The sequence below is a fragment of the Populus alba genome, chromosome 1, assembly GCF_005239225.2.
Source record: "Populus alba chromosome 1, ASM523922v2, whole genome shotgun sequence".
Classification (NCBI taxonomy): Eukaryota; Viridiplantae; Streptophyta; class Magnoliopsida; order Malpighiales; family Salicaceae; genus Populus; species Populus alba.
In genome coordinates, this window is record NC_133284.1 from 6,820,390 (window position 1) to 6,848,222 (window position 27,833).

Consider the following 27,833-nt stretch of genomic DNA (forward strand, 5'->3'; position numbering starts at 1 on the left):
TTGGCTTAAATCATTAGACTCCTCTACTGAACATACCACATAGTCAAATCGAAAAGTCATTGATCTTAGAATTTTCTCAATGATGGTTACCTGCTCCATTGTCTCACCATGAACCTTCATCTTATTCACAATTGTTAATGTTCGAGCAAAATATTCATCCACTTTCTCCTCTTCCTTCATCTGCAGCACCTCAAATTCTCTTCTTAAAGCTTGCAGTTGAGCCCTTTTGACTCGTGTTGATCCCTGATATTTCTGCCTCATAGAGTCCCATATGCTCTTAGCACTTCTTTTATCAAGGATAGTCTCCATGATAGTGCGATCAATGGACTGAAACAGATAGTTCTTTACCTTTAAATCTTTGATTTGAAGTTGTTTTTGAGCCTCGGTTGGCACAGCTCCAGCTCCATCTTCTACTGCTGAAGAAACTCCTGTTTCTATCAAATCCCAGTACTCCTTTGAACGAAGAAGATTCTCCATACGCATAGCCCAGTGGTCATAGTGACCATCAAACTGAGGAATGGCTGCTTGAACATATTTATCTGTAGCCATCTCAGCCTTCTCGTTCTTACAAAAATAATCCTCACCAAGTGGTCCACTCTTGCTCTCATGTTTCACTCACTCTCGTGTTTCACTCACTCTTGCTCTCGTGTTTCACTCACCAGGTGCCAAGTGATTTACTCTTGCTCTCATGTCACTCACTCTTGTGTTTAGGAATTGCAATTCCAAACAGAACACTCAACCAAGCTCTCTATGTGTTAAGGCTCTGATACCAAATGACAGTTTCTTAAGCTCTTAATTATACAAACAATTGTTAAAAGCAAGAAACAATATTATTTCAGTTGAAAGATTGAGGCTTTATATCAGCCTTTACAGAGCAGGAATAATGGAAATAACAGAACCACTAAAGACGTGGTCAAACGGTTACATGAAATCAAATCTAAACTGAAGTCCAAAGGATCCGGACATTATTAACTAAAATAGCAGCAACGATTAATACTAAGTCAACATAACAGAATCTCTATAAACAGAAACAACACATGAGTTTCTGAATGTTTTTTTTTATCTCAAGAAAGAACTTCCTGACTTCCTCTTACATGAACATGTCATGTTTTGTAACCTTTTATAACCATGGTTGTCCAGTAGCATGCCTGGAACTATTAAAAATCATAATGTAGACAGAAGTGAATAACAATAAAATCTGTCACAAGTCAAAACTTCAAAGACAAGAAATACCATAATTATAAGACTTCAAAATACTTTATTTTATTTATTTGTATTTTTATTTGCTAGCAAGATATTACAACCTTTTACATGGAAAAAACTTAAAAACCTTAATAATTTTGAATAAAAAAAATAAAATAGGAAAACTAATCTTTTTAAATAGAAAAAAAACTAGAAAAGCACCCTAATATATAATAGGAAAGCAAAAATATATATTAAATGATATTTTTTAAATACAAAACGAAGAGTTGATAAAAAATAAAACTAGAACCGTCATTGTCGTTTTAAACAACTAGCAAAGCTTAATCTCTTTTCTGCGTATTATGACAAGTCATATTGTCATTTAGTGGAGCGTCCACTAAACACAATAATAGTTTCATCACGTCTATAGTTTGCATGGAATGCAGCTCCGTTTGTTGCTAAAGAAATTTATTTTGTTTTTATTTAAAATTAAAATTTTATTATTTTTTTACAGTTATGATGGTTTTGTGTTAAAAATAAATCTTTAAAAATAATAATAAAAAATATATTATTTAAATATATTTTCAAACAAAACTAATATATTTTATTGATATCTGGCAAATGATTTGAAATGCTTCATCTGCAAATTCCTTTTCTGATTGCCAAATGCTTCCCAAGCCACTTGTCAAGATTTACATTCAGAACAGAAACTCCAGAGACTATTTGAAATAAAATAATAATCTATTCTTTTGAAAAATCGGAGATCAGAAAATTGAATTTTCTTGTTCAAACACAATATTTTTCTATCCTGTTTTTTTTTTTTTAATTATATCAAGTTTAGAAGACAAGTTTTAAAGATTTTTTTAACTGTTTTTCTCTACAAGTCTTTGATTATTTTCAAATAAAAAAAACTCAAACGATGAATAATATAATTATTAATTATTCTTTAAGTTAACAAATATAACTTTTTTCTTAATAACTATTAATTTAAATAGAAATAAAATAAATATTTTATAATCAAATTGTCATGTACATAGAATATGACTATTATAAATATGGTTTTGATTTTTTATAAAAATAAATATAATTTTAATCTATTTCTTGTTTTTTTATATTTTTTTCTATGTTTTTTAATAAACAAAAATGTTTCTACTTTTTTTAAAGAAAAAAAATCTTAATATAAAAAAATAATTTTATATTACTAGGCATGCCCCAACCCTTTCCTGTGATTTCCCAAATATTACCTTTCTAACCTTTTATTATTTTCCCTGGGACATCTCAGCGAACTCGATTTGTTTTATGATTCATAGGGATAGAATTAAAAAAAGCAGTCTACGCTTAGCTCATGATAACTATAAAACTCTAAATGATTTACAGAGTTCCAGGTAAATAATTAGTTATGCTAATAATTAAAAAAAAATCATCTCACAACATCTTACCTTAAGGAAGTTGTGCTTTTCTTGTTTGTGGTGATAAAAATACAAATTATTCTCTTGCTAAAAATTGCCAAAACTAGTATATGTAAAAATCTACTAATTTTTAAAAAGTGATTTGAAACTCAAATCTATATATAAAATTCAATCTTTATTTTTAAAATACAAGTATTGAACTCGAGGAGATAACAGTGATGATTTTAGCTTTTGGCCTATTTCTCGGGTTATGTTTGAATGAGTTCAAACACATCAACGTAAACTTAAAAGGCTTTGACAAGATCTTATTGAGTTAACTAAATTTTGCTCTCAATGATAGAACATTATCTTAGCATATGAAAAATTCTAAAGATTCGCACACATAAAAAAATTAAAATTTTTCAAAAGTATATTAATTTTAAAATATTAAAATATATTTTCCAACTAATTTTAAAATATTAACATAATTTTAAAATATTAAAATATATTAATTTAAAATAAAAAAATTTTAAATTTTTCAAAAGTATTTTCCAACTACAATGCCAAACATTGCAAAAAAATATAACAATATTCATAAAAAAATATTTAATTTTTAAAAAATAAATATTATCAACATGAGAATGACACCACTTATAAGATAAGATAAGATAATGGTTTATATTACATGATAAAAAAATTAAATTGAAATGAACATTCAAGTCACATGTCAAATTCACTTCTTTCCCCCCCACCCACCCCGATCCTTTTTTTACTCTTTATCTTTTATTTGCCTATCCCTTTATCCCTCCTTCTCCTTATTTACTCCTTTTGGAGATACTTATTATTTATTTTAGTTCTTACTTATTTATCTAATTGTCGTTGTTTCACTCTCCAATTATATTTTATTTTTATTTTTCTTTTATTTATTTTTATCTTTCTGTTTGTTTTGAGATTTTTTTTTTCTTTTTGAATATAGAGTAAAAAATCAACCCGCCAATTATGATGCACTTAACGCATCACTATCTTAGTGCACACTCCCTCACCACACAATACACACTAGTGATTAGCATGTACCCATATTAATATTTTTAAAAATCTACCATTAATTAATTGATACATCACATTGAAAAAACTTAATATGAAAATCAATTCAATATAAAAGTCAATTTATATATAGAAAAAATTGTTTATAAATCATCTTACTTTGTAGAACAAGATTGAATCATTAATTAGCTATCTAGCAGATGGTTGAGTGATAAAAACTTAAAATCAAGATGTTTGTTTCCCCTAAGACTTTATATTCGAATTCTAAGGTTATTAATATTGATGACCACTTGAAATTTACCTGATTGTTAGCTTCAGGGTTTATGGGGATTAGTTAAGGTGCATACAAACTGACCCGAATACCTGACGTGAATAAAAATAAAAGATTTACTCACTAATTAGATATTTTTTTTTGGATAAAGTCAATTAAACACCAGTAGGATAGATGAACTTCCACCAAAGAATTCCCATGGCTCTAGATATTATATTCATTAATAGAGTAACCGCACTCTAATTAAACAAAAAAAAAACAATAGAAGGCAGAGAAGAAATGCATATTCAGATTAATTATATTAGAAGGTTATTAATTACTAATTATCCTTGGATTCTTCTCTTGAAGTTGTTCACCGGAAACTTCACGTATATGGCCCAAAAAATCCACAGACCCCTCGATTTACATAGAATCCAATTTAAAGTTGCGATTTAGGTTCATTTTTTAACTTACTTTGATCCCTAGTGATATGATTCAAAAATATTACAAATTACTAAGTGTATTCGAATTATTAATTTAATAAATCAGATTTAAAATATATTTTTTTAACACTACTACTTGTATAAGACGCTAGGAGTCAAAAGTCGTCCATCTCCTTATCAAGAGAGACTATGCGTCTCCTTAGTTTCAACTCCTTTTTAAAGGATATCTCGGCACAAGCCTCACCTCCAAATTCTCCCAAATCCCATCTCCACTCTCAAAGTGCTCTAAACAACACCACCACCAAGAAGAACGAGAACAATACTGAAACAATTCAAGAACAGCAAAAGCTACACAAAGATTTCTCATCTTCACAATCACTAGTGATCATGAGCAATAATCCAGTTAGAGTGCAAGAAGACCAAAAGGCCAAGACGAGCAAGAGATACATGTTTCTTTTGGTGATCAACTACCTGTTCCTCTTTGCGGGCTCACTCTCTTCGAGCTTACTCTCAAAGTTTTATTTCAACCATCACGGTTCAAGCAGATGGGTATCTACATGGGTACAATCTGCTGGTTTCCCTCTTCTTATCTTCCCCATTTACCTCCCTTTTTATGTCCTCAAATGCACTGATAGACGTCCCTTTAGTGACTTCACTCCAAGGATATTAATCTTATCAATCTTAATAGGTCTTATGTTAGGCCTGAATAACCTTCTCTTTTCATGGGGCAATTCTTATCTCCCAGTATCAACCTCTTCCCTACTTTTGTCTTCTCAACTTGTATTCAACCTTATTCTCTCGGTTATCATAGTAAAACAAAAGATCACCTTTCAAAATCTCAACTGTGTAGTCCTTTTGACCCTAAGTTCAGTCCTTTTGGCTTTAGGTTCAAGCCATGATAAACCTCAAGGACTAACCCGTGCAAAATACTTTGTTGGTTTCTTTTCAACCATAGGAGCCGGCTTGTTATTTGCTTTATATTTACCAATCATGGAAAAGATATACAAATGGATCTACTGTTATGAGATGGTGATGGAAATGCAGTTAGTGATGGAGATTGCAGCCACGGCTCTGGCCACCGCGGGGATGGCATCAGACGGTGGTTTCTCAGAGATGAAGAGAGAGAGCCAAGTCAAATTTGATAAAGGACCAGAGATTTACTGGGTGACGGTGTTCGCTAACGTGGTTACATGGCAGCTATGCTTCATGGGCACAGCAGGAATGGTTTTCTTAACATCATCACTAACAGGAGGGATTTGCATGACTGCCCTTTTGGCCATGAACGTGTTAGGGGGGGTGCTGGTCTATGGAGATGAGTTTGGCGGTGTCAAGGTAGTATCCACTGTGCTTTATGGGTGGGGTTTTTGTTCTTACGTTTATGGCATGTATCTTAAAATGAGAGAAGAAAAGGAGATGGAGAATAAAAATCATGGGATGGAGATGGCTCATAACGTTGTATCAGCCAATAATGTTTAGAGAAAAATAACAATTAGTAGTATCTTATGTGGGATTAATGAAAAGATAATTCGAGGGATTGGAGACAAGATGATGAGTTTGATTCCATTTCATTGTCCAATATCGGTATTATCGACCCCATTATAATAATTACCATGTTGATCCTTTTTGTTAATTAATATATAGCCAGTTACAATTAAATTAGCGCGAGGATTATATCATATGGTGGATTTTATTAATTTTGAGGTTGACTTTATTTATTTTTAGGGGCAAAAAAACCTGTTAGATCCACCGAATTCCTTCCTTTTCTCTCTCTCTCTCTTTTAATTCTAGAGTTTTTCTTCTTCTTCCCTGACAAGACTCTTCCTGTATAGCTTCAAATTCAAGTAATTTGCTTGAATATCACACCATACCTTCTTTAAAATCATAAAAAAGAAAAACAGAGAAAAAGTGGTTGCTCTTTTATGAAAATACCATTAATTTGGCAAAAAAGATATAATAAACAAGAATTGAAAGATCTTGTTAAATGACCATTCTTGTAGGGAGACCAACTGATTCTTGGATTATTGACTAAAAGACTGAAATTCTATTTCTTTTTATTTATTTATTTATGCAATTATAGTGTTCTGTAATGTAATTTCCTTATGAACACTAATTTACTTTTTTACTTCAGGCGAGAGTAAAGAACAAGTAGCTAGTAAGCCTTTCAGTGGGATAGTCCTGAATATATGAATACGGTTCATGTACGTGCATGCTCTTAAAGGCGTGAGTCATTGCTTCCGACCATAACTATCACTTTAAATAATGGTTTAATGTTGTATTCTATACGTTAATTCTTCGAAAGATGTTTTGATATTGTCACAGTAGTCGGTCTGTAATGGATCTGCCCGGCCCCGGGCAAAACTGCAGAAGGAGTGGTGGATTTGTGGAGGATGAGGCGATGAAACCTCTCCCTTTCATTTATTCTTCTTCTTCGCTATAATAGGATTTAATTTAGATATGAGAAAACAATTATAAAACCTGAAATATGCAAAATTTAATTAATGGTTCTTCCCGCTGCATTAATTTTTCAATATTTTGGCCGCTTCAATCAAGTAAAACCTAGGGATTGAATAAATAATTATTACTGAAAGTTTATATGATTGTTAATTTTAAAACTTATAAAATTAGTAGAGATGCGCACTAATTGGTCTTGACATCCATGTTAATAATAATAATAATAAAAAAAAACACTATAATGATATACAAATGAATATTGGTTTTCGGTGGCCTTTTCTTTCAAATTCTACTAGTGAAAGTGATTCTATAAACATATCTTGCAATGTCGATCTATAATTCTCTCTATTATATATATATGTTAAGCGGCATTTACATCCTAACACTGATTAATTATATATAATATATTTTAAACCACGATAAGAAATTAAACACCTCTAACTTTTATTGGAACTTGTCATAAATCTTGTTAAATTCTCTATTGATGAAGATATATCTATCCTAAAAGCAATGACTGGTGAACAATAACATAATTATTACTTTATGTTTAATAAATGCTGCTGAGAACATATAACAAAGGCAATTCCTTGAAATACCACACATATATACTGACAATGTTATCTCCTTAAAAATACTGATATAAATTTCAAAAGCTTATCGCCTACATTCAATTTTATTTTTTTTTGTCACGTGAATTCTTGTACGTGCGGGCTAATTACTCTGTACAGCATTTCTTTTGTATCTTAATTTATAAAATGAGGGGTTGCTCGTTAAATTTAGGTCTCTCTTGGTTATTTGCAATCCATGAAAATGAGGGGTTGCTCTCGTTGCAGTAATGGGCACTCGTGTGTTTTCCACTAGCGAGAACACATCCAACGACCGACATCATTGCTAGCAAATCAGCTCTCTTACACCTGAGAAAAAACAAAAGCTAGGAGTTAGCATTTCCCCCGGTTATAGTAATGAAACGAAAATCAACTTCGGAGGAAATTATAAATAAAACAAAGGCATAGAAATCGTCGGCTATTGCACAAGAGTGGATTTTCCTTCGTGGCCTTTTTATTTTTGGTTTGTTCTGCACTGATTAGAAAGCTCTTCCAATCTACACATGCCCTAGCTAGCTATACCTAAGACTAGAGATAATGAGCATTAATATGATATATGATATATGATTATCTTGTCTCCCAAGCTATTATCCTCTTCAAGTAAAATCAAGTTCTTGATAGGCTACTTTTCTTGTCAATTGCTCTCTCGCAACTATTTTCAGTGCAGGTGGTGGGCCACCCACATTTTAAAAAACTAGAGATATTGGGAGATTGTTTTTCCATCCTCAGCAGGAGATCGTTGAGGGGATCGAGTGGTTGATATTCCTTTACTTGTAGTGTAATCAAATCCTATTGAAACGCAACTTTCTTTAATCATTGCTTCGTGATGAATGGAACACCTTCTCTCCACATAAAGAGATGATATGAACCCATTAGGTACGTGTCCTAATTAAGATTATGTATAAAAAGAGAGGCGTCAGCATCATTCCAAATATATAACATCTCGTTTAAGTTTTGATTGGTACTGCTAGAGAAATATCTCACAGCTTACTTTGTAATAATAAACAAAGTCAATTAGCCGATATTTTGCTGCTAAGATCGGTGGGGAATTGTGGAAAATGTCACGTCTTCCTGGCTGCTCCGTACACCCTCTTCTTCTCTCCTTATCTTGATGGATATATGTATCGACTGTACCAGTTTTCACTCGTCAAAAATATTAATCTCTTTCTAGATCAAATATCAAGTCATAACCTATATATAGTTTTAACCTAAATATGAGTCTTCTTTTAGTAAAGCCTTTCATTATACACCTCAAGCTCCATTGATTAAGCCTTCCATCGAAATAATATATAAATAAATGTAAGGATTTCGGTAGAGAATTATATGATCTTTCTCATTGCAAGGAGAGTAATTTCCTGGCAACTTTAAGAAAAATAAATGTTTTGGCTGAATTCCAGTGTATACAGCGACGTCTTCAATCATGGCATGCGTGATGCCTCTTACTTAATTTATTTATTTATTTATTTATTTAAAAAAGGCTATGAAGACGTGATATGCCTATCTTTACCCTATCCCACGAGACAAAAACATCTCTTGTTTTGTTCTATTTTAATATAATTTCAGGAAGCAGACTTTTTCTTTCGTTAGAGAATGATTATGCTGATATCAAACACAGATATATAAAAAATTAATTGTAACAAAAAGGAAAATTGGAGGGTAGCAAAACGACAGTCATTTCATTAACTTTTTAAAGACAACCAAGCTAAAGTACAATGCGCCAATAACAATGAAAAGGTCAACCAAAGTAAACTTGTCCATTTTGATTATTAAAAAATTAATAATTAGATCCTGCTGGATCGCATATTCTAATGAATCCCCCCACCCCACCCCACCCCCAAAAAATATAATAATAATAAATAAATCAATCAATCAAAATTCACAAACGATTAATTTGGGAATCCACTCAAGGTGCATGCAGCTCCAACATCTCCATCGAAAACTATTAATTATATTATTATATATTGAGTGCTTGTTTTGAATGCATATAATCGAGTGATATGACTGTTAATTAGCTCAACATAGTCCTAAGTAACTTTTTTTTTTTTTACGGTTAGATTATCTACTAACTCAATTTGATACAATTCTAGCTTTCGAATTCAATCTAAAACATATTATCAGCGACAAGATGAGTATTCAATCTTTTTTTACTTTTCATGAATTTGTTTGAGACTTCAATTAATTAAAGAAAAATCATCATATACCGATTTTTAATACAATTTTAAGTTATTATTGAAATGAGCATTGAGTGCTGCTAGCTAGCTTAATTATGATTTGGAGCATTGATTAATTACTTAGACATGGAGAATTTTCTTAATTAACTCCAAGTTTGGTGCATGACGATCTAATATAATCATGGAATAGTCCACATGAAATTCCTCAATTATGGGTTAAGTTTCAGTCACTCATTCAGGATGCCGAATTGTTCAAGCGATATTCCTTCGCTGGGACTCGTCCGCACTTAGATGTTATTATTTTTTTTTTTTTTGTAGAAGCTATTTTTTAAATTATTTTTTTATATTAACATATTAAAACAATTCAATAAAAACAAAAAAAATTAAATACTAAGTCTTCAAGGTTTTTTTTTTTTTTGAGATTTCATATTTTTTAGCATAGTCATTTTACTAAAATAACTTTAGTTTCAAGATTTCATTAAGCTCTCTTAATTTGGGGGCATTTTCCTATTTTTAAATTGGTTTTTTTTTTTATAATAAAGTTGTTTCAGGGGCAAATTAGTCCTTCATAGTAATTAAAAAAATATTAGCTGTGTGAGAGAAGCCGCAATGCTTCGGCAGCACATGCGCCGTCACATGAAGGTTAAGAATTTGCTCCTACCATATCATTTGATTCCTCATGAAATTCTTTTCCTCAACATGCAGTGTGTGTTTGGTCCTTCATAGTAATTAAAAAAATGTTAGGTGTGTGAGAGAAGACGCAACACTTCGGCAGCACATGCACCGTCACATGAAGGTTAAGAATTTGCTCCTACCATATCATTTGATCCCTCACGGAATTCTCTTCCTCAACATGCGGTGCGTGTTTAGTTTTGGTACTTAACGGATTATTTTTTAAATATAGTTCTTATTCTTATTTTTTTAGTTGCTATTTTTTGTCTTGAATAATTTATAATTGATTTTGTTTTTTTAATTTTATCATTTGACATTTAATTTATCAAAATTTAGGTTTTATGGTTTTTTCAAGTTTGATGTTTCTAATCAAATAGCTCGGGTCATAGGTTCACATTGTTTTGTATTTTTTTATCTCATTACCGGACATTGATATATATATATATATTGTAGAATAGGATTCAAAATTTACTAAAACAAAATTGATTCTGCGGAACAATTAGCTGATCGGAGAGAATCTAAATCTGAATGGATACTGTGGCTGAAATCCAAAATCGATACCTATCTCTCAAACTTTTTTTCCCCTTTGTCCTATGAGGACCTCAAAAGAGTTTAGCTGAGCTTGTATAAAGCGCATGGCATATGTACACGATATATATGTATGAACAAAGGCAAAAGAAAGATGGCATCTGCAGTGCTACGTACATTATAACACTGCTGGTGGATCCAAATCGTCCTGGCTACCCAGATTTGAGCTCTTCCTTTATGAGTATGTATGTGGCTGCAGCTTGTCAAATCCCTTTTCAGATATTCTGGCCATGCATGCTCTTCTTTCTTCGCGTTAGGCTTTTGCTTTTTTATTTCCTTTTTCAGAAAAGCAGGAATTTGGGAGTTCCATTGACAAGAGCTTTAGTGAGATTGCAGCTTGGAAATTATTCATGAATAGTATGTTTTGGCACTCCTGATGTGCTGCTTGGAATCATTCAAATAACAGGTGCCAGGGAAACGTCTAGATTTGGAGACATAAAAGAAGAAAAGTTCTCTGCTACTTCTTTTCCATTTTCCCACCATATTAAAATGCTAATTGTTTTGTTTAATTCGAGCCTTTCTTCCCATACTTTAAATGATAATTGAGTGTTGGGAGGAAAAAAATGCTAATTGTTTAGTTTAATTCGATATGATGATCAAGATTTAATTAGTTAATAAGCTTGATGCCAAGCATATAACAAAATTAATGGAATGTTTGTTAAAATAATGTATATATTGACACAAACTTTAATTAGCTTTTCTTGTTTGAACGACTGACTATTATTTTTTTTATTTGTTATTTTTTAGCTATATTTTTTTCTTTCTAAAACTCAGGGAATAAAAAATGAACAATATAAAATTTTGAACCAAAAATATAAAACTTTCAAACTAAAGGAATAAAAAAAAAAAATAAAATTGGAAGCCAAATCTTATTCTCCAAATTTTTATTTTTTCACAAGCAATAAAGCAATAAAACTTTTTTTTTTTTTTTGACAAAACCAAACATCAACTTAATATTAGAACTTTCTTGACACCATAATAATATAAAAGAATCATAATAAATCACCAAGCTCACTCAATCATCAACGCAATGTGAAATTATGGAATTAATACGGAGAAAAAGTTCAATGAACGGAGTAAGAAAAACTTAAAGTACCCAAAAAGAAAGTAAAACTATTATCCCATGCCTATGCTTTTAAATCTACTTGTAACTTAGTCCTCTTGTCAATTACATGTTATTTTTTAATTTATTTTGCTTTTTTCTCTTCTTGAAAAACATTAAAAATAAAAGAGAAGTGAGTGAGATGGGAACATTAATTGGGATAGAAGGTAATCTTGGAACAAAATAAATATTAATTAAGGATAGTCAACATTGATCGAAGGACTATTTGATTATTCTTGTGCTGCGGGGACTAATTAATTAATTGTAAAACTACAGGGACGTAATAAGTTCTTATTGAGTCAATTGTATCTCCTTCGTGACAAAAAGAAGAAGAAGAAAATAAAATAAAAAGGAAGGAAGGAAGGAAGGAAGCTAATTCCATGGCATGAAGCCGAATTGCAGCTTGAGTATTAAACGATAGCTGCCATTGATGACATAGACAAACCTTTTCCAGCTAAAATTACCTTATTAATCTGTTTCTTCAGTTTCTTTGATTTGATAGGATCCTTGATTTAATAAGAATCAATTTTCATCAGTTTCTTTCTTTCTATCAGGATTGAGGGAGTGTTGATGATACGATGGTCATTACCTATTTTTGATTTGATAGAGCAATGATTATCCCATTGAACTTAGAAATGGAATCATTATAAAAACTTGCACACAATATTTGTTTGGTAGGGTGTAATATCATTTAATATAATCAATTATCTAGCTAGTGTAGTGAAGAATATAATGGAATGGAGTTGATTCATCATGCATTATATTTTCCTTGTTTGATTACACATGTTCTTACAAATGAACCCAGTTTTTTCAATTAAAAAATTATTTTGGCAAGAATAAATAAAATATTTATTAATATATAAAAATATTTTTATAATAACTAAATTTAAATGATTGTATTTTAAAATTTAATATCAAATATTAAATAATTTCTTGAGATCTTAATTTTTTTATATATTTAAAAAATTTTAAATCTCCCTTTTCATCAACATGTGGCGTATATACAAAAGAGAAGTTCTATTTTGTAAAGAAAAATTTGGAGGTTATTTTTACTTGTTTTGAAAATCAAATTATATTTTTTTATATTTGTATATGTCAAAAGTGCTTTAACAAAATTATTTTGAGATTAAAAATAAATAAATAAACCCATCAAAATAATGTTTTTGATATATTTCATACTTTTGACATTAAACATCATTCTAGATCATGATTGTGATAATTGTTTCTGATATATTTTTACCATTTATACATTAAAATGTTTTGAAGTATGGTTAAAAAAAAAAAAAGTTTTATTATTTAACTTGATGATGTGATTGAGATTTTGTTTATGCTTTTTTTAATGGATACATCGATTATATTCTAGATTTCATGATTAGATCCCAATAAGGTAAGAAATTTAAAATAGTAAAGACGTAATTTGTTGTAATTTTTATTAACAAAAAAATTTAAAAGGGGAGGAGATTTTACTTTATTTCTTACATAAAATAGCATTTATTGTAATAGTTTTTTTTAATTTTTTTTTTCATTTCACTCTTAAATATTAGATTTATTGAGGAGCGAACTTCATAATTATTTTTAATTTACTTTTTATGAAATTATTATAGTCTTGTGATCTAGACTGAAAGTTTGACAATAATTAAATTTACTTATTTTTTTAAAAAAAATTCTAATTGACTTTTTAGTTTTTTTAATCTATATTTTTTCTTTTAATTTCACTCTCAAATATTAAATTTACTGGGAATTGAATGTCATAATTATTTTTCAATTTACTTTTTATAAGGTTATTATAGTCTCGTGATCTAGACCACGAGATTAATGAGAATTCGGTTGACTCATTTTTTTTTAATTGATTTTTTTCTCAATTTCATTCTTTATTTTTTGATTAATTGAGAATTAGATTTTGTGATTTATTTCGGTTTGTTTCATCTCAGTAATTATAAAAAAATATCATCTTGAATATTTATTTTGAGTCAAACTATATTTTTTAATAATTATCTGAGTTGCTTTTAAACTCACCAAGTTAACTAGATCACATCGGTTAATTTCTATATAATTTTTTAAAATATTATAATATAAAATATATATTAATAATGCCTATATATATTTTTTATATTAAAAAAAATACTGATCTAACCCATAATGTAGCGCGTGAGATAATGATATTGGCTTGCTCTAAATCATATTTATTTAATTTAAATTTAATATTTTTTTAATAAACATGAAACTTGTGACATAGTTGCTTGCTCTATGTGTTATTAATTCATTATTTAATTCTGACGTGAATCGGGATGCCTTGCGAAAGCACAAAAGCCCAATCCATATGGAGTAATATTTGGGCCTTTACTGTCAACCAACCAAGGGATTATCATAACATCATCATCATCTTCCTTAACATGGAACTCCAAGATTTCGAAATGCTCAAAACTGACACGCATAAACCTATCATCAACCACTTCATATCAGTAACCACTACTAGTTTTTCACATAGATATAGAAGGCAGGAGAGTGAAGAAAGATGATGTTAATAATGGCTTTGCAACTTAACCAAATGCCCCTTACACGCTCATTATCTTCTTCTCCTTCTCCTTCTCCTTCTTCTTCTTCTTCTTCACATTCCCATTCACTCTTCTTTCAATCCCACCAATACACAGCTTCTTTGAATGAGCGACTGACAACAAGATTGGCTAGTATTTTTCTCTACCATAATACTTTGAGAAGGAGAAAGACTGGTAATTTGTTGGTTGGTAAAGAAGACATAGAATTGAGTGTCCAAGATCAAGAAGAAGACCAGGAAGAGGAAGAGGAAGAGGAAGAAGAAGAAGCACTACCCCCTAGCCCTCAAGACCTCCAATATGTTCAAGATATCAAAAGGGTCGCTTTTCATTTCCCCTCACCATTTTCTCTTTCTCGTTTCTTTTAAATTTTAAAGAATACCATGTTTCTAAGTAATTGATTATATCCGTGTCTTTTGACTAGGTATTGGAGCTTCTAAGGAAAAACAGAGACATGATATTTAGTGAGGTATTTTTTGTTTCTTTGTTATTCAATTCAATTCACTTCATTTCATTTCATGTTCACTGTTCTTGCAGCTGAATATTGTACTACAAATTAGCTCAATATTTTTGTTTCTTTATTATTAAATTCACTTTGATCTCAATTACTCATCCAAATATTTTAGGTTAAGTTGACAGTAATGATTGAGGACCCAAGAGATGTTGAGAGAAGGAGACTGCTTGGTATTGATGATGCTGATACCCCAACCAGAGATGACTTGGCTGAAGCTCTAGAACAAGTAAATCCCTCCCTTTATAACTAATAATCACCGCTGCTGCTTATTCATTTCTTGTGAAGTTAACTCTAGAACTGAAATGTGCTTGAACCTAATACCTCATTGAGATTCAATTGTGCTATATATTTGACAGCACTGAGGTTACTATTAGTCAATTTTTGCCAAGGCTAGCTGAAGATTTGAAGGAAGTTATTTTTCTGGCTAGTGTAATGCATTACAGTAACAAAGAATGAGACAGTGTGTTAAGTATTGGGAAAGTAGAGGGTGATAAGTTAAGTTTTCTCCCATGAACTGGTGTGCATAGATTTGGTTTTAAAATCTGCATTCCCTTACACATAAGAAAAGACATCCAAGAACACCGTGTTTTGCAGATACTTAGTTGCTAATTTGGTATAGAAGAGGATAAATAAGCTGGAATTGAAATTAATCATCTGACCACCTATAACATAACGGTTCAATGAGTTGATAAAGTATCTCCAATCTTCTCAACTTAGTTAGTAGCAGATGGGAGTTTTTTTGACAGATATCCATCCTTGATGTTTTAAGTGCCGAAACTTTGCAATGTCAAATTTCTCCAAAATCCATAATGATAGTTGCTGCTTCAAGCATTTGCACTTCAAGAAAGTTAGCTCACCTGCCCAAGTAGAGAATTTGAAAACATTCTCTTTATACTCATAAGGTGTGAACAATATTATTTCATTCTTTCTAATATTTGATCCTTTATTTACTAGGTGAATGAAGGCAAAATCCCAAAAAATCGGGAGGCACTTCAAATGCTAGCTGAGGAGATGATAAATTGGCCTAATTTGGAGGTAAACTTGTGGTTCAGTCTATGCTCATTGTTGATAATAGGGGTGCTATGGTTTTGACTTCTTCTGGTCTCCTGATTTTCATCAATATTTAAATTTTCAGAAATCAGCTTTACTTATAGATAATTCCCTTCTTTAGGTGAAGGTTAGATGTAAACATAGGCTAGGATGAACATTAGCTATGATCCTGTCCCTTTGCAATATGATTTCCTAGATAATGTGATATTTTCTGTGCTTAAAGCAAACATTTTAAGCACTTTGGGTGAGAGATTAGCCCTGAGAATGCAAGTTCGTGACTGCAGTTCAAGCATATATTCCATGTATGGTCACATAAAAGGAAAGCATAAAAAACCATTCACTTAAAAGACTAAGATAATTCAGCGATGCACCCAAAGACATTCAAATGGGAGTTGGAATTCAGAACGAGCTCGGAAGTGATAAATGAGATAGGCTGTTGTGAGCAAGGTATGAAACAAGAAACAAAAGGAGCAGGTTTGGTGAAGGTGGGATCATTCTCAACGAGGAGGTGATTGTGTTTTTCAAACATTCACTGTGTTGAGGTATGCAAGAAGTGATGTGCAATGCAACATAAAGAGAAAAGATTGGGGTTTTCTGTGTTGAATTTGCCAGAATAGACAGAAGTCAGAGAAGGGTGAAAGAATCACTATGCAAGGTTGTCTAAGTTGGATATAAAGAGTTATTAAAGCAAATATTTTCTTTGGATGATCAGCAAAAGGCACATAGCATTGAAAACTATGAATAGATTGAAGCGGAGCTGCAACCCTACTACATCAGCATGCTGTGTTCTAGTTTAAGTGAGTTGAGTTATATCACTTCCATGTTGACAGTCCTGTGCAACAAAGTCACGTCACCTCTGATAAGAGTATGCTGCAGATTACGAGTAATGAACCTCATATTTACTTAATTCTGTGTGTAAAAGTAGCTAGAAAACAAATCTACTTTGTAAGGTTCAAGACTAGGTAGTTGAAACTAAGTATGCAATAACATGATCCCTTGATATTCAAATCGTAATCTATCAAGGACTAATAGACATGGTCTTGACCACATAATTTTGACACGTTGTGAAGGAAACTTCCTGCTAACTGGGATAATTTTCACCTTGCATGAATAAGTCAACTTATTAAAAGTAGCCAATTTAACCTAGAGTTGAACCCAGAATTGAAAAGCAATATATCCATAAGCATGCAACTCCACTGAATTCAACTCAAATTAATTGTCAGAGTTCCAAGTTTGCTACATGGATCCCTTTTTTTACTTTACTATTCTGTTTTAAGCCAAAATTCTGTGAATGGTTGCGGTTCTAAATGCCTGAATCATTTGTGTACCAGTTCAGCCGTGAAATTAATTGTCATTTTCCTCTTCTTCAATCCTTGTTTCAACCCATTAATTTTCCATACTGGTGCATGATGGGTCTGGTTTTTTTCACGGCAAAATCATTTTAATAGATCCTCCCTTAACTTGTATTCAGTGATTACCACCTCCACCTTATTTGTGGCCTTGCTGAATATTTGTTTATAGAATGACGTGTTCCTTGAATAGGTTGAAGCACCAAAGACAAAGCCAAGCAAATCCCTTTATGCAAAAGCCACTGACACTGGTATAAATCCTAAAGAGGCTGCAAGGAGACTGAAAATTGATTGGGACTCAGCTGCGGAAATTGAGGATGCTGATATGAATGATGAAACTGATGTGCCCCCAGTTGTGGTTTGTTCTCTTTCTGTTTAGTTTAATGTGTACTTCATTTAAGGGTGGTCTGCTTGTGTGTTTTTCTAAATACAGTAGTGTGGCTGGTTCTCACGAACTTGCTGTCCATGTGGTGCCACTACTCCTGCAAACATGGATACAACTAGCTCTTAAAATTTTCTACTCATGAAACATTTGTTCTGGAAAATACTGACTCTCTCACAGTTGAAAGGCACTGTTAAATATGTTTTGGTTTCTTATAAAGGCTTATTGATTTTCTAACTTCATACATGGAAAACATAAAAGAAATAATATGATTTAAATAGTAATACCTTTTGTTTTAATTGCTGATTGACATTCCGTGCAATCTTTAACATGACTACAATATTTGTTGAAAAACACAAACCAAGCACTATCTGCCTCGTTCATTTAATCTGCATGCTGGTTGTAGTGGCGTCTTTGTGAGTGCAGGATAAAACAATCTGCTATTGAAAATTGTAAATTGACTTGTCTAATTTGAGGTTGTAACTAAGGAAGCTAACTCTTTTGCAGGGTTATGGAGCACTATACTTGGTCACAGGTTTTCCAATCATCATTGGTATTGCAGTAGTATTAATCTTATTTTATAATTCTCTGCAGTAGAGATTTTTGTCCAACGTTTTAACTTAAAATGTATCATATGCATTCAAACAATGTGAATACGACATGATTACGCAAATACAATATATTTTAATTAATTGACCTTGCTTGAGCTAGTATGATAAAAAGTTTCTGATGAATGCGTCTTTGCAGCTCCCTAATGATCTTCCTTTGTTGTGTTTTGTGAATGAAGAATATGAAAAATATATCGCAACAATTTCTTGCAACTTCCAGGCAGAAATTAAAGAGTTTGTGTCATGTCCTTGTTGGTGATCTTTTATGGTTGGCCATGCGATATATTTTAGTTTTTGATGCCCAAAAAACATGAAGTCTTTTAGTATTGCTTATTGGCTTAAGCCTTATCGTATGTCTTGCATGCTTGTTATGTGATTTTGTTTGTTGATGCAAGCACATCAAACAGTGGTTTCTCTGGTGCTTGGGGGGCACTTATTTTTGAGTCATGCTGGGGACAAACTAGATTCTAGCTAGTGTCGATTAGTGCTACTCTCATTAGACCATAATTATTGCAGGGAAGTCAGCTCTCATAAGAATATAATATAAACTAAATTATGCTGGGGACAAAGCGATGATACATTGATATATGATAAAGAACTTGCAATATTATATAACTATGCCATTTCTTATATGGGCGAGTAGGGAAAACATGGAAATCACTACTCATTGACACTTGTGACATGCTGCCCACGTCCTCACTTTGCCATATTCCTCCTCTTGTTCTTATAAGTAGTTAAATCTCTCAGTTTATTCTCATAGCTAGTTTGTGCCCTTAAACATCATGGTCCCAGCTTCAGATATTGTCCTTCCCACTTCAAGTAATGGAACTCTCGAAACACTTGAAATCTCTGATGATCTGGACTTCTGTGTGAGTACTGCTGAACATCTCCATGAGTTAAAATTCATGGCTATTGAAGAATCTAAAAAGTTGGTCAGAAAGGAGAGTATGCAAAAGGAAAAGCAGATTTCAGTGGATCCAATATCGTTGAGAGAATCATCAAGGAGGGAGTCTAGCTTCAATTTCATGCTGCCGCTAGTTTCAACTACTCCAACTCCAGACCTGCTACCACCTGTACTGCCTTCAAAATCCCAGCTTATAACCTGCAGCCTCCCCAGCTCAGCCTGCTCATCTCCTTCGTTCAGCTTCACCATGTTGAAGAAGAAATGGAAAAACGAAAGCCAAGCATCTCCCCGCCAAATTGACAATATGGCCAGTCGACATTCTTCAGCACATGCTCCCCTCGCTGCTCAACAAGAAATTCACTTGCGAAGGAGCAAGTCTTGTGCAGAAGGGAGGACAGCTGCACCGGCTGATGAACTTGATCTTTGGTTCACCAGGCCAAATGCATGCAAATCCAATAACAGACCTCATGGACGCTTCAGAACTGAGGCTAGCAAAGAAGAGCTCATAACTGGTGAAAAGATGGATTCCATTGATGATGGATTTAAATGCGGTGTGCTATGCTTGTACCTCCCAGGCTTCGCAAAGGGAAAACCAGTGAGACCAAAAAAGGAAGAAGTAAAAGTAGATATGGGAGATGTAATATCCAGGACAGTTTCTCTGGAAAAATTTGAATGTGGTTCATGGGCTTCATCGGCCATCATAAATGACCATGAAGATGATTCCATGAATCTTTACTTTGATTTGCCAATGGAGTTGATCCAAACTAATTCCAATGATGCAACTTCACCGGTTGCTGCTGCCTTCGTCTTCGACAAGGATCGAAAAGGAGTTCTCAAAAGTTGTTCAACAAAAGCAGCACCCAGGAAATCCCATGAATCTTTTCGCCATGTTAGGTTTTCAACATCATCACCCACATCGCACCCTACCTCACCAACTTCTTGCATTACACCTCGCTTGCAAAAGGCTAGGGAGGACTTCAATGCTTTCTTAGAAGCACAGGGTGCATGAAATTTCTGCCGACTTCCTTTCCTTCTAGCATCGTGTTCTTCGTTTGTTGCAATCATGCAGTTTTGGATGACAGATTTTACCGAGTCTGATGCATCCTTCATTTTCCAGCCATATTCTGGGGATGAGCGAGAGAAGGTTGAACAATATAATTGTACAAGAATTTTTCCATTTGTTGTTCTTCTTTTGTTTCATGTATTGGGTTTGATAGAATGGTCTTCATGAGGTTGCTGTCAAATTAATTCCAGTGACCAATGAACCACCATGCAAATTTTCAGCATCTATCGATGGGTGAGATTTTGCACTTGGTAAGATTGAAAATCCGTTCAATTACCATGAGAGATCGAGTTGCTATAAGAAAGTAAACTGCCATGTTTCGTTGCTCCTATTCCTCTAAAATGTCATAACCTTGCCCAACACCAAAGATAAGAACAGAAAGGAAAAAAAAAAAACTGTTCTAGCTATATTTAATGATACATCTGTCAAAATTCATTTAGGCCTTACCTTTCAGAATTACAAGAGCAGAAAAGGTCACTTTCAGTCAGTTGACCAGCCTAGTCTAATGCTGGCCATGATGATGAGTTCATGGTTGATTATATCCCTAAAATTTGTGGTAACTTTACCCTTTTAACACATTAATAGTTTCCTGTTTTCCTCAGATCAGGGAGTTTGGTGTCGTGCAACCTGTCATGTTTGTGTCTACTTGCTTTAGTTAATCAGCATTACTAAATTCTTCAACATTCGGGTATTCGATGATATTGATACATATGATCTCTAAAGGTCTGCAGTCCTATGACATGCCATTTTCAAAGGAACAGGTGGATCAGAAAATACTCCTGTAGAAATTTGATCAAATATAAATTTGTTTGCAGCTTCAGTGTAGTGCTCCCCATCCCAAACTACCCGTACCGAGGGGGTATCACATGAACCCACTGTTTTTTGGGTACCGTTTATTGCAATGGTTGCTCCACATACAGCACCGCTGCTATAGTTATACAGGTTGCCATAGCCACAGCATGCTACAAGTGGAAGCTCAAATCCTGCAGTTTGCAAAGAAACCACATCAAATACATCTGGAAGATCAAAAGTCACAAATATAATATGTTGAATGAATAAGAGAAAATGATCATATCCTGCTAAGGTGATCGATGCAAGTAATTCTCAACGCGATTTGAGTGTAGTATAAGGTTTAAATACCATATGTTTTCGGCTCGCTGAACAAAGCATACTTCAGAGAATAAACATCTACGTATGTGAATAAAGCTGCTGGAAAATCTCTCCTGAGTTGAAAAACACTTTCCTTCAACTTGTGATTAAAGTATTGAGCTACTTCATTGTAAGGCTTAGCGCAACCTGCAACATCTTTCTCTGCTGTGGGAAATCCAACTAAAATGTAACCGAGACAACCAATTGGTCCAGTGTTATGAATCCAGAATGATCTAGCTCCCAAATGGTATATGTTCTGCATCCACATACATCAACAAGACTCCACTCTTTTCAGCTACTGAAATTCTAAGAGACTCGGAGGGGGGAACCATTTACATGCTATGTATAAATATTTACACTGAAATTGTTCTCGAGTCGCATACCTCAGCATTTGTTGAAAATGCATTAATCATATCAGGGACAGAAGCATTCACTTCCTCAACAGACATACTAAAAAATCCAGCCCCGAGATCATTTTGACCAATATCAAATGTGTATAAAGCTTTTTCAAAATATTCTTCACGGGGCATCAACCTGGCAAAAATTCCTCCTACAGAACCAAGTTGTGCCAATTTAACGTTAATTAGTTAATCGAGCATCATCTTGAAAACATGAAACCAATAAACTATGTTATAAGGGATACCTTCTTCCCTGATCAACTGTGACCTGGCTTTGAATCGCAAGAATTGCTCATACTGTACTCCAAGGTAGAAAGGACTGTATTCACCATTTGGCATAATACTAGTTGGTAAGGTAATGGTGGATGATGAAGTGGCAAAGTTTGCTCCATGTGTGAAGTTCGTCCCCAGAGAATTCAAATATGCACTCAGATACGGAAGATCAAGACTCTTTGCTGAAAAAACACGGTTTTTTCAAGCTATTTAAATAAAAATAATAACTGGGAAAACCTCTGAATCTACTCCTAAACCTATCTACTCATTCTCAATTGAGTTCCAGATTTATGAATTTTATCAAATTCAATCTGAAATATTTCAAAATATTCTCAATCAAGCATTTTGTTAATATTCATCAACATTTTCATCATTTTTTCTTCAAACTGGTGTCGTTTCAGCACATAACTATGCATATTAGACAAAAAAAAAATGTTAGTAATGTTCATTATTTTTTCTGACAAATTTCTTCAAATCGACACCATTTTTATGGATAAAACATGTATATTAGGCTTAAACTAGTAAAAAAATTGATTAAAAAAATGCAATTGAAAGAAAATTCATGAACTATAATCTCAAGATTCCAAAATCAGTGATCGCTACACAACTTAAGATGCAAATTAACTTGTATTGGTATATTTCTTTCATAAAACATTCTTAACATTTAATTTTTTAACTTGCTCGCCTTGAAACTATGAATCTATACTTTGGATTTTCCGAAGTTAAAAAAGAAAGACTTACAAATAAAATCTATAATAAGCCTTCCATCACAGTATCTCCCTGCTGGCATGTCAAAGTATGTCTCTCCATTGGGAAAGTTAGGGGGGGTGAAAGCAGCTGCCAATCCACCGGTATCGGAGTTGGAGTCACCAAAGTTAAAGATTGCTGGGAACTCACAGTTTTCGAAATCAAAGATGGTGTTGGAAGTTGCAAAAGGCATGGAAAAGGAGAGAAGAGTTATAAGATAGATTGTAGTACTAGGAATAAATTCCATGCTTGAAGTGAAAATTAGCTCTTTGTACGTGAAGCAAAGTTGGGTCAAAATTGCAAAAGGTAATGCTTTCGGCTCTCAGGTCAGACCAGGCCTCCGACAAACGCCACCAAAAAATAAACCCTCCGTGACGAAATCGATGACGATGTTTTTGCTATTGTTTGATTCTTCCACAGGAACATTTTATATGAAGTGGTTTCTACCATTAGCTAAACCTTGAAAAAAGAGACGTCGAATAATTAATAAGAGACATAATCGTGGGCTATGAGTGCGAGGCTAGACAGTAGTTAGATCTTGACGAGCGTTGGGCCGGAAGCCACTTGAAGATTGAAAGTATTTCATATTTACTAGGCATAGGCCTGGGCTGCGTTGCCTTCTACTAAAGACTAGCAAAATACCCTGAGGCCCTAACACAAAGGGCTTTAAAGCCTAATTGCCGATTTTGGGGGTTCATGTTAGACATCATAGGCCTAGCCCAGAGCCAACAGAACATTATGATTTTTTTTTTCTCTCAAACACAACACAATAATGATGCAAGTCGTGTAAATCTACATTTTAATCCCTCGATTTTATTTTTTTAAGTTTGATCCCTTATGGTTTTGGAATGCTTGTTTAGGTTCCAGAGTTTATTTCTTTTCCATTTCAATTCCTAGAACTTGAGAGAGGAGAGAGAATGTTATCAAAAATTTTGTGAGAAAAAAAAATTTTGGGTGGTCAACTTATGGTCATTAATAACTTTAATTTTGGCACCCGTAGTTCATCTTTAAGAGTGGAACTTAATGAAAGTTGTTTTTTTTTATATATACAAAAAAAAAAAAATTGATTCGACCTTGAAATGTTTTTCTACTTGATTTGATTTTGTGTTTTTAAGCTGAATAAAATGTGTTTTGTTGGCAGGAACACGGTTATAGTGGTTCATGGAGTGTGTGTTTTTTTTAATTATTTATAAATAAAATAATTTATATTTATCTTTAAATAAATTATCTAATTATGTCATTCTTTTTAAATAATACTTAGCATCCTTCATGGTGATATCAACAATTTATTTCTTAATAAATATATATGAACATAATATGCATAAATTTATAAATGTATGAAATAACTATTTTTAAATTTTTTCTATATAATTTTCTCAATATATTAGATTTTAATGTTTTTTAAATATATGACCTTTAAAATTATCAATTCATTATTTATTTATTTATTTTATTAAAAGTTGCTTTTAAGATTATGATTAAAAAAATTAAAAAAAAAAACATAAACTATGACAAAAAAAAAATATTTTGGCAACAAAAAGCCTGCATCAATGAGGGAAACATGATTTGATTACAGAAATACCTTTTTAGACTTATTTCAAATAGTTATATTTTTTTATATATTTATTTTAGTTGCTTACAATTTATATCTAACAAACAACATAGCTAAAGAGATATTTTTAAAAAAAAAACACACTAGTAAAAAAACAATAATTTATACTGACAATTAAATGTTTTCTACAAAATCTAAATTATTATGTTTGTGATGAAAAATCATATTTAATTCCGTGTAGTTAAATAAAAGAAAATTTGAATATGCATCCCATTTCACAAAATTAAATATTATCATGTGCATATATATATTTTATTTTTTTGCTTAAGTCTGCAATAATTTTTTTCATTTCATTAAGGATACCCATCAAAATTTTAATTTCCAATTAAAATCCTGACAAGACAAGAAAACATGTTTACAATATCAACACATTCTTCTCTCATGTAAAAAAAAAAAAAATCAATGTCATGACTATAATCGGTGTCGCCGACGTCACGCTTCAAAAAGATTCTTTTGATGAATTTTTAATAAATTATATGCATGCATAATTAATGTATATACATAGCAACCTTAATATATTAAATACATCGTTTATGTAGTTTAAGGTATTGAACTACACGCAACCGTAACCATGACTGCTATTTAAAACCATGCCCGTCTGACATGGACAGCTGGACACTACACCCCTCACGTGATATGATGAAAATAACAATGTTACGTCACCGTCTCTCGTTGAAAATTCTATGAAGACATGTTTTTCCTTGTAATTAGCTGTGATGGATTCTCGTGTACGATGTTTTGGTGTTAACTGAATCCGTATTCTTTTCATAAACCGGAAAAAAAAAAATCAAACAAAAAAAATAAAAAGAGCTAAGCAATTTATTGTTTCAATTATAATTGCATTTGTGGATTTAAATGGTGTGATTTTATATATATTAATTTGATCATTTCATATTTATTTTTTTAATCTTAATTTGTTTTGATAGATTCAATATCAGGTTCACATGGAGTCAAAAAAAAAATCTTGTTATTAAATTGTTGCTTAATTTTATAAAATATTGTTTAAAATCATCCCATCAAGGGAAAGTAGAAAATAATGCTAGTGTGAAAACAAACTAGAGGAGAGAGAAAAAGAAAAAAAAAAGGATAAATAATTGATCTTCATAGCTCTATCATCACAACCAGCTTGTTGGAAGGAAGTTGACACAGATAAAAACAAAATAAAAAAAACATCAAGCACATGTAACACACAATTCTGTGGGATAGGATCACCATATAAGAAATTTTAATTCAAAATTTTGTTATTCCATATCTTCTCTTGAAGTAGTCTATATATCTAAGAGATTTAAAAATTCTTTAAATAAACTCAAAAACCAACCAACACAAACTAGAAAAACTAAAAATAAAGGAAAAGTAATAAAACTTATAAACAAACTAGGAAAAACAAAATTATTAAGCGTAATATTTAATCTCGTAAACTAAACAGAAAAAAATAAAAATAACTAAGGAAAAATATTTTCTTTTTTAAACAAAACCTATTGCATTACTTAATTCGAGTTGGGAAAAACTCAACCTCAAATTTAAATTACCATTGTCTTGATCGTGTAGATATCCAATCAAGGCTCTCAAAACCCTTTTCTTTATTCACTTAGAATATCATGGTTTAGAAATGCGACATTTGACTAAATGTTATGGTTGTGAGCCATGGCATAAATTATCATTTTGTCATGGTTCTCAACCACAATATTAATTAGTAAATTGTTTTGATAAATGACTAGATATTTCAGAAAATAATCTGATTATTTTGGCTATTGTTTAGTTTTGTAGAATTTTGATTTGTTAAGACTGAAAAAGTTTATAAAATTATAGTTTTTGTTATTCTAAAATATAATTCACTTTACGAATCTTTAAGAGTTAAAAAATTTATAATCTTAATAAAACCTGCAAAAACCATAATAACTCCAATCAATAGTTTAATGATACTTAAAGACTAGGATGAGTTTGAATTTTGGTTGTTTTAATGGCAAAATAAAAGGATTTGATGGGATTTTTAGAGAGACTGTGAGGGGTGATGTTTGGTTTTAGAGAGAAAAAAGTCATCTAATTTGTGTGTAGTTGTATTTAAATTTAAAATCTTTTTAAAACTATATTAGTTTTTCAAATTTTTATTTTTATTATGCTAATGTTTCTTTTTTTTTAAAAAAAAAAACAATTTTGAAGGATGATGTTGACGAGTTATCTACTTTAACAATTTAGAGATTCCCTGTTTAAAATCTCTTTCTTCGAGTTATGTCAGTATTCCCAGCATTGGATCTCAATCTTTTACTCATTGCTTGTCCAACGATCGAGACCTCGGGACTTGTTAATTTGAGATTGCAACGTCGAATGCACAGGCACTGCCTGTTTAACTGAGCAGCCCAGCATTAAACTGCGTAGATGTTGAAATAATCAGATGGATGAGGTTGCTCGGGGAGATTACTCTCACTCGGTGGTCATCTGACTTCGACACAAAGATTTTATTAAGGGTATGGGTATGCTTCCGGTCAGTCGGTGGTGTTTTTTTCTGCAGGTCGATGAGATGGGTGTCTGGATTTCAGAGACGAGAAAAAAAAAATGAAGGTAGTGGCTAGGTTTTTTAATTTGATAGCAAAAAAATAATATTTTGTATACAAGTATTTTTATTATTAAATATAATATAATGAAAATTATGTAAGTAATCAAATGTTTTTTTGTTGATTTTTTTTGTCAGAATGTTTAGCGTTAATATGCATATAAAATTCAAGAAATAAACTATAATTTTTTAAAATTCAGTAATCCAATGTAATTTCAACCAAATTATAAGATTTTGAAGAAAATTTTCTCTATTTTAAACTATTAAAATTGAAATTTGCTTTATCAATTCGAGATTTAAATGAATTATGAAACATTTCATCGACAACCTCAGAATTCCTATGAGAAAGAAATTATTAAAATCAGTTCTAAATTAAAATAATCTTTAAGGATTTAATAAATAAATAAAGGATCAAAAATTGAAAGAAGAAGAAGAAGAAGAAGCACTGTTTGAATGAAACAGTGCTCTTCCTCTTACTGTTTACCGTGAAAGAACGAGGGACTTAGACCCCGTTTGTTTGCTGGAAAGTAATTTTATTTTTTGAAAGTGAATTCAGGGAAAATGAATTATTTTTCAATGTTTGGTAGTGTAATGAAAAATAAGTTGGAAAACACTTTCAAGTGTTTACTTATGTTATGGAAAATGAGCTAAAAAATAATTTATTAATGTTTTATTTTTTTCAAGTTTATTAAAATAATGAGGAACAAATCTTACAAACTTAAAAAGTTGAATGAGAATGAAATTGAAAAAAAATATAATTTCATAAATTATATTAAATAAAATAA

The 27,833-nt window shown here is 31.9% G+C and overlaps 4 protein-coding genes across 5 annotated transcripts; 3 read left to right on the forward strand and 1 right to left on the reverse strand.

The window, feature by feature from the left end:
• The first annotated feature begins 4,457 nt into the window (after positions 1 to 4,457).
• On the forward strand, positions 4,458 to 6,642 carry LOC118042340 (probable purine permease 4). 2 transcript variants are annotated; one of them, XM_035049995.2, is made up of 2 exons: positions 4,458 to 5,639; positions 6,436 to 6,642. In XM_035049995.2, the coding sequence occupies exons 1-2, from the start codon at positions 4,497 to 4,499 to the stop codon at positions 6,454 to 6,456; spliced, it is 1,164 nt and encodes a 387-aa protein (XP_034905886.1). In that variant the 5' UTR covers positions 4,458 to 4,496; the 3' UTR covers positions 6,457 to 6,642. The 2 variants fall into 2 exon arrangements, with proteins under 2 accessions (XP_034905886.1, XP_034905879.1); XM_035049988.2 differs by lacking the exon at positions 6,436 to 6,642 and having other exon boundaries at positions 4,458 to 5,927.
• Positions 6,643 to 14,281: 7,639 nt separating this feature from the next.
• On the forward strand, positions 14,282 to 18,443 carry LOC118042370 (ycf3-interacting protein 1, chloroplastic). Its single transcript, XM_035050022.2, has 6 exons — positions 14,282 to 14,768; positions 14,873 to 14,917; positions 15,075 to 15,188; positions 15,917 to 15,997; positions 17,555 to 17,719; positions 18,251 to 18,443. The coding sequence occupies exons 1-6, from the start codon at positions 14,412 to 14,414 to the stop codon at positions 18,338 to 18,340; spliced, it is 852 nt and encodes a 283-aa protein (XP_034905913.1). The 5' UTR covers positions 14,282 to 14,411; the 3' UTR covers positions 18,341 to 18,443.
• Positions 18,444 to 18,596: 153 nt separating this feature from the next.
• LOC118042360 (uncharacterized) lies at positions 18,597 to 20,692 on the forward strand. Its single transcript, XM_035050011.2, has one exon. It carries the CDS (start codon positions 19,134 to 19,136, stop codon positions 20,262 to 20,264), a length of 1,131 nt encoding a protein of 376 aa, XP_034905902.1. The 5' UTR covers positions 18,597 to 19,133; the 3' UTR covers positions 20,265 to 20,692.
• A 7-nt stretch (positions 20,693 to 20,699) lies between these two features.
• Positions 20,700 to 23,327, reverse strand: LOC118042355 (esterase). The gene is made up of 5 exons (XM_035050001.2): positions 22,880 to 23,327; positions 22,111 to 22,320; positions 21,851 to 22,017; positions 21,459 to 21,723; positions 20,700 to 21,301 (listed from the first exon to the last, which is right to left on the reverse strand). Exons 1-5 carry the CDS (start codon positions 23,130 to 23,132, stop codon positions 21,036 to 21,038), a joined length of 1,161 nt encoding a protein of 386 aa, XP_034905892.1. The 5' UTR covers positions 23,133 to 23,327; the 3' UTR covers positions 20,700 to 21,035.
• Between the last annotated feature and the right edge of the window lie 4,506 nt (positions 23,328 to 27,833).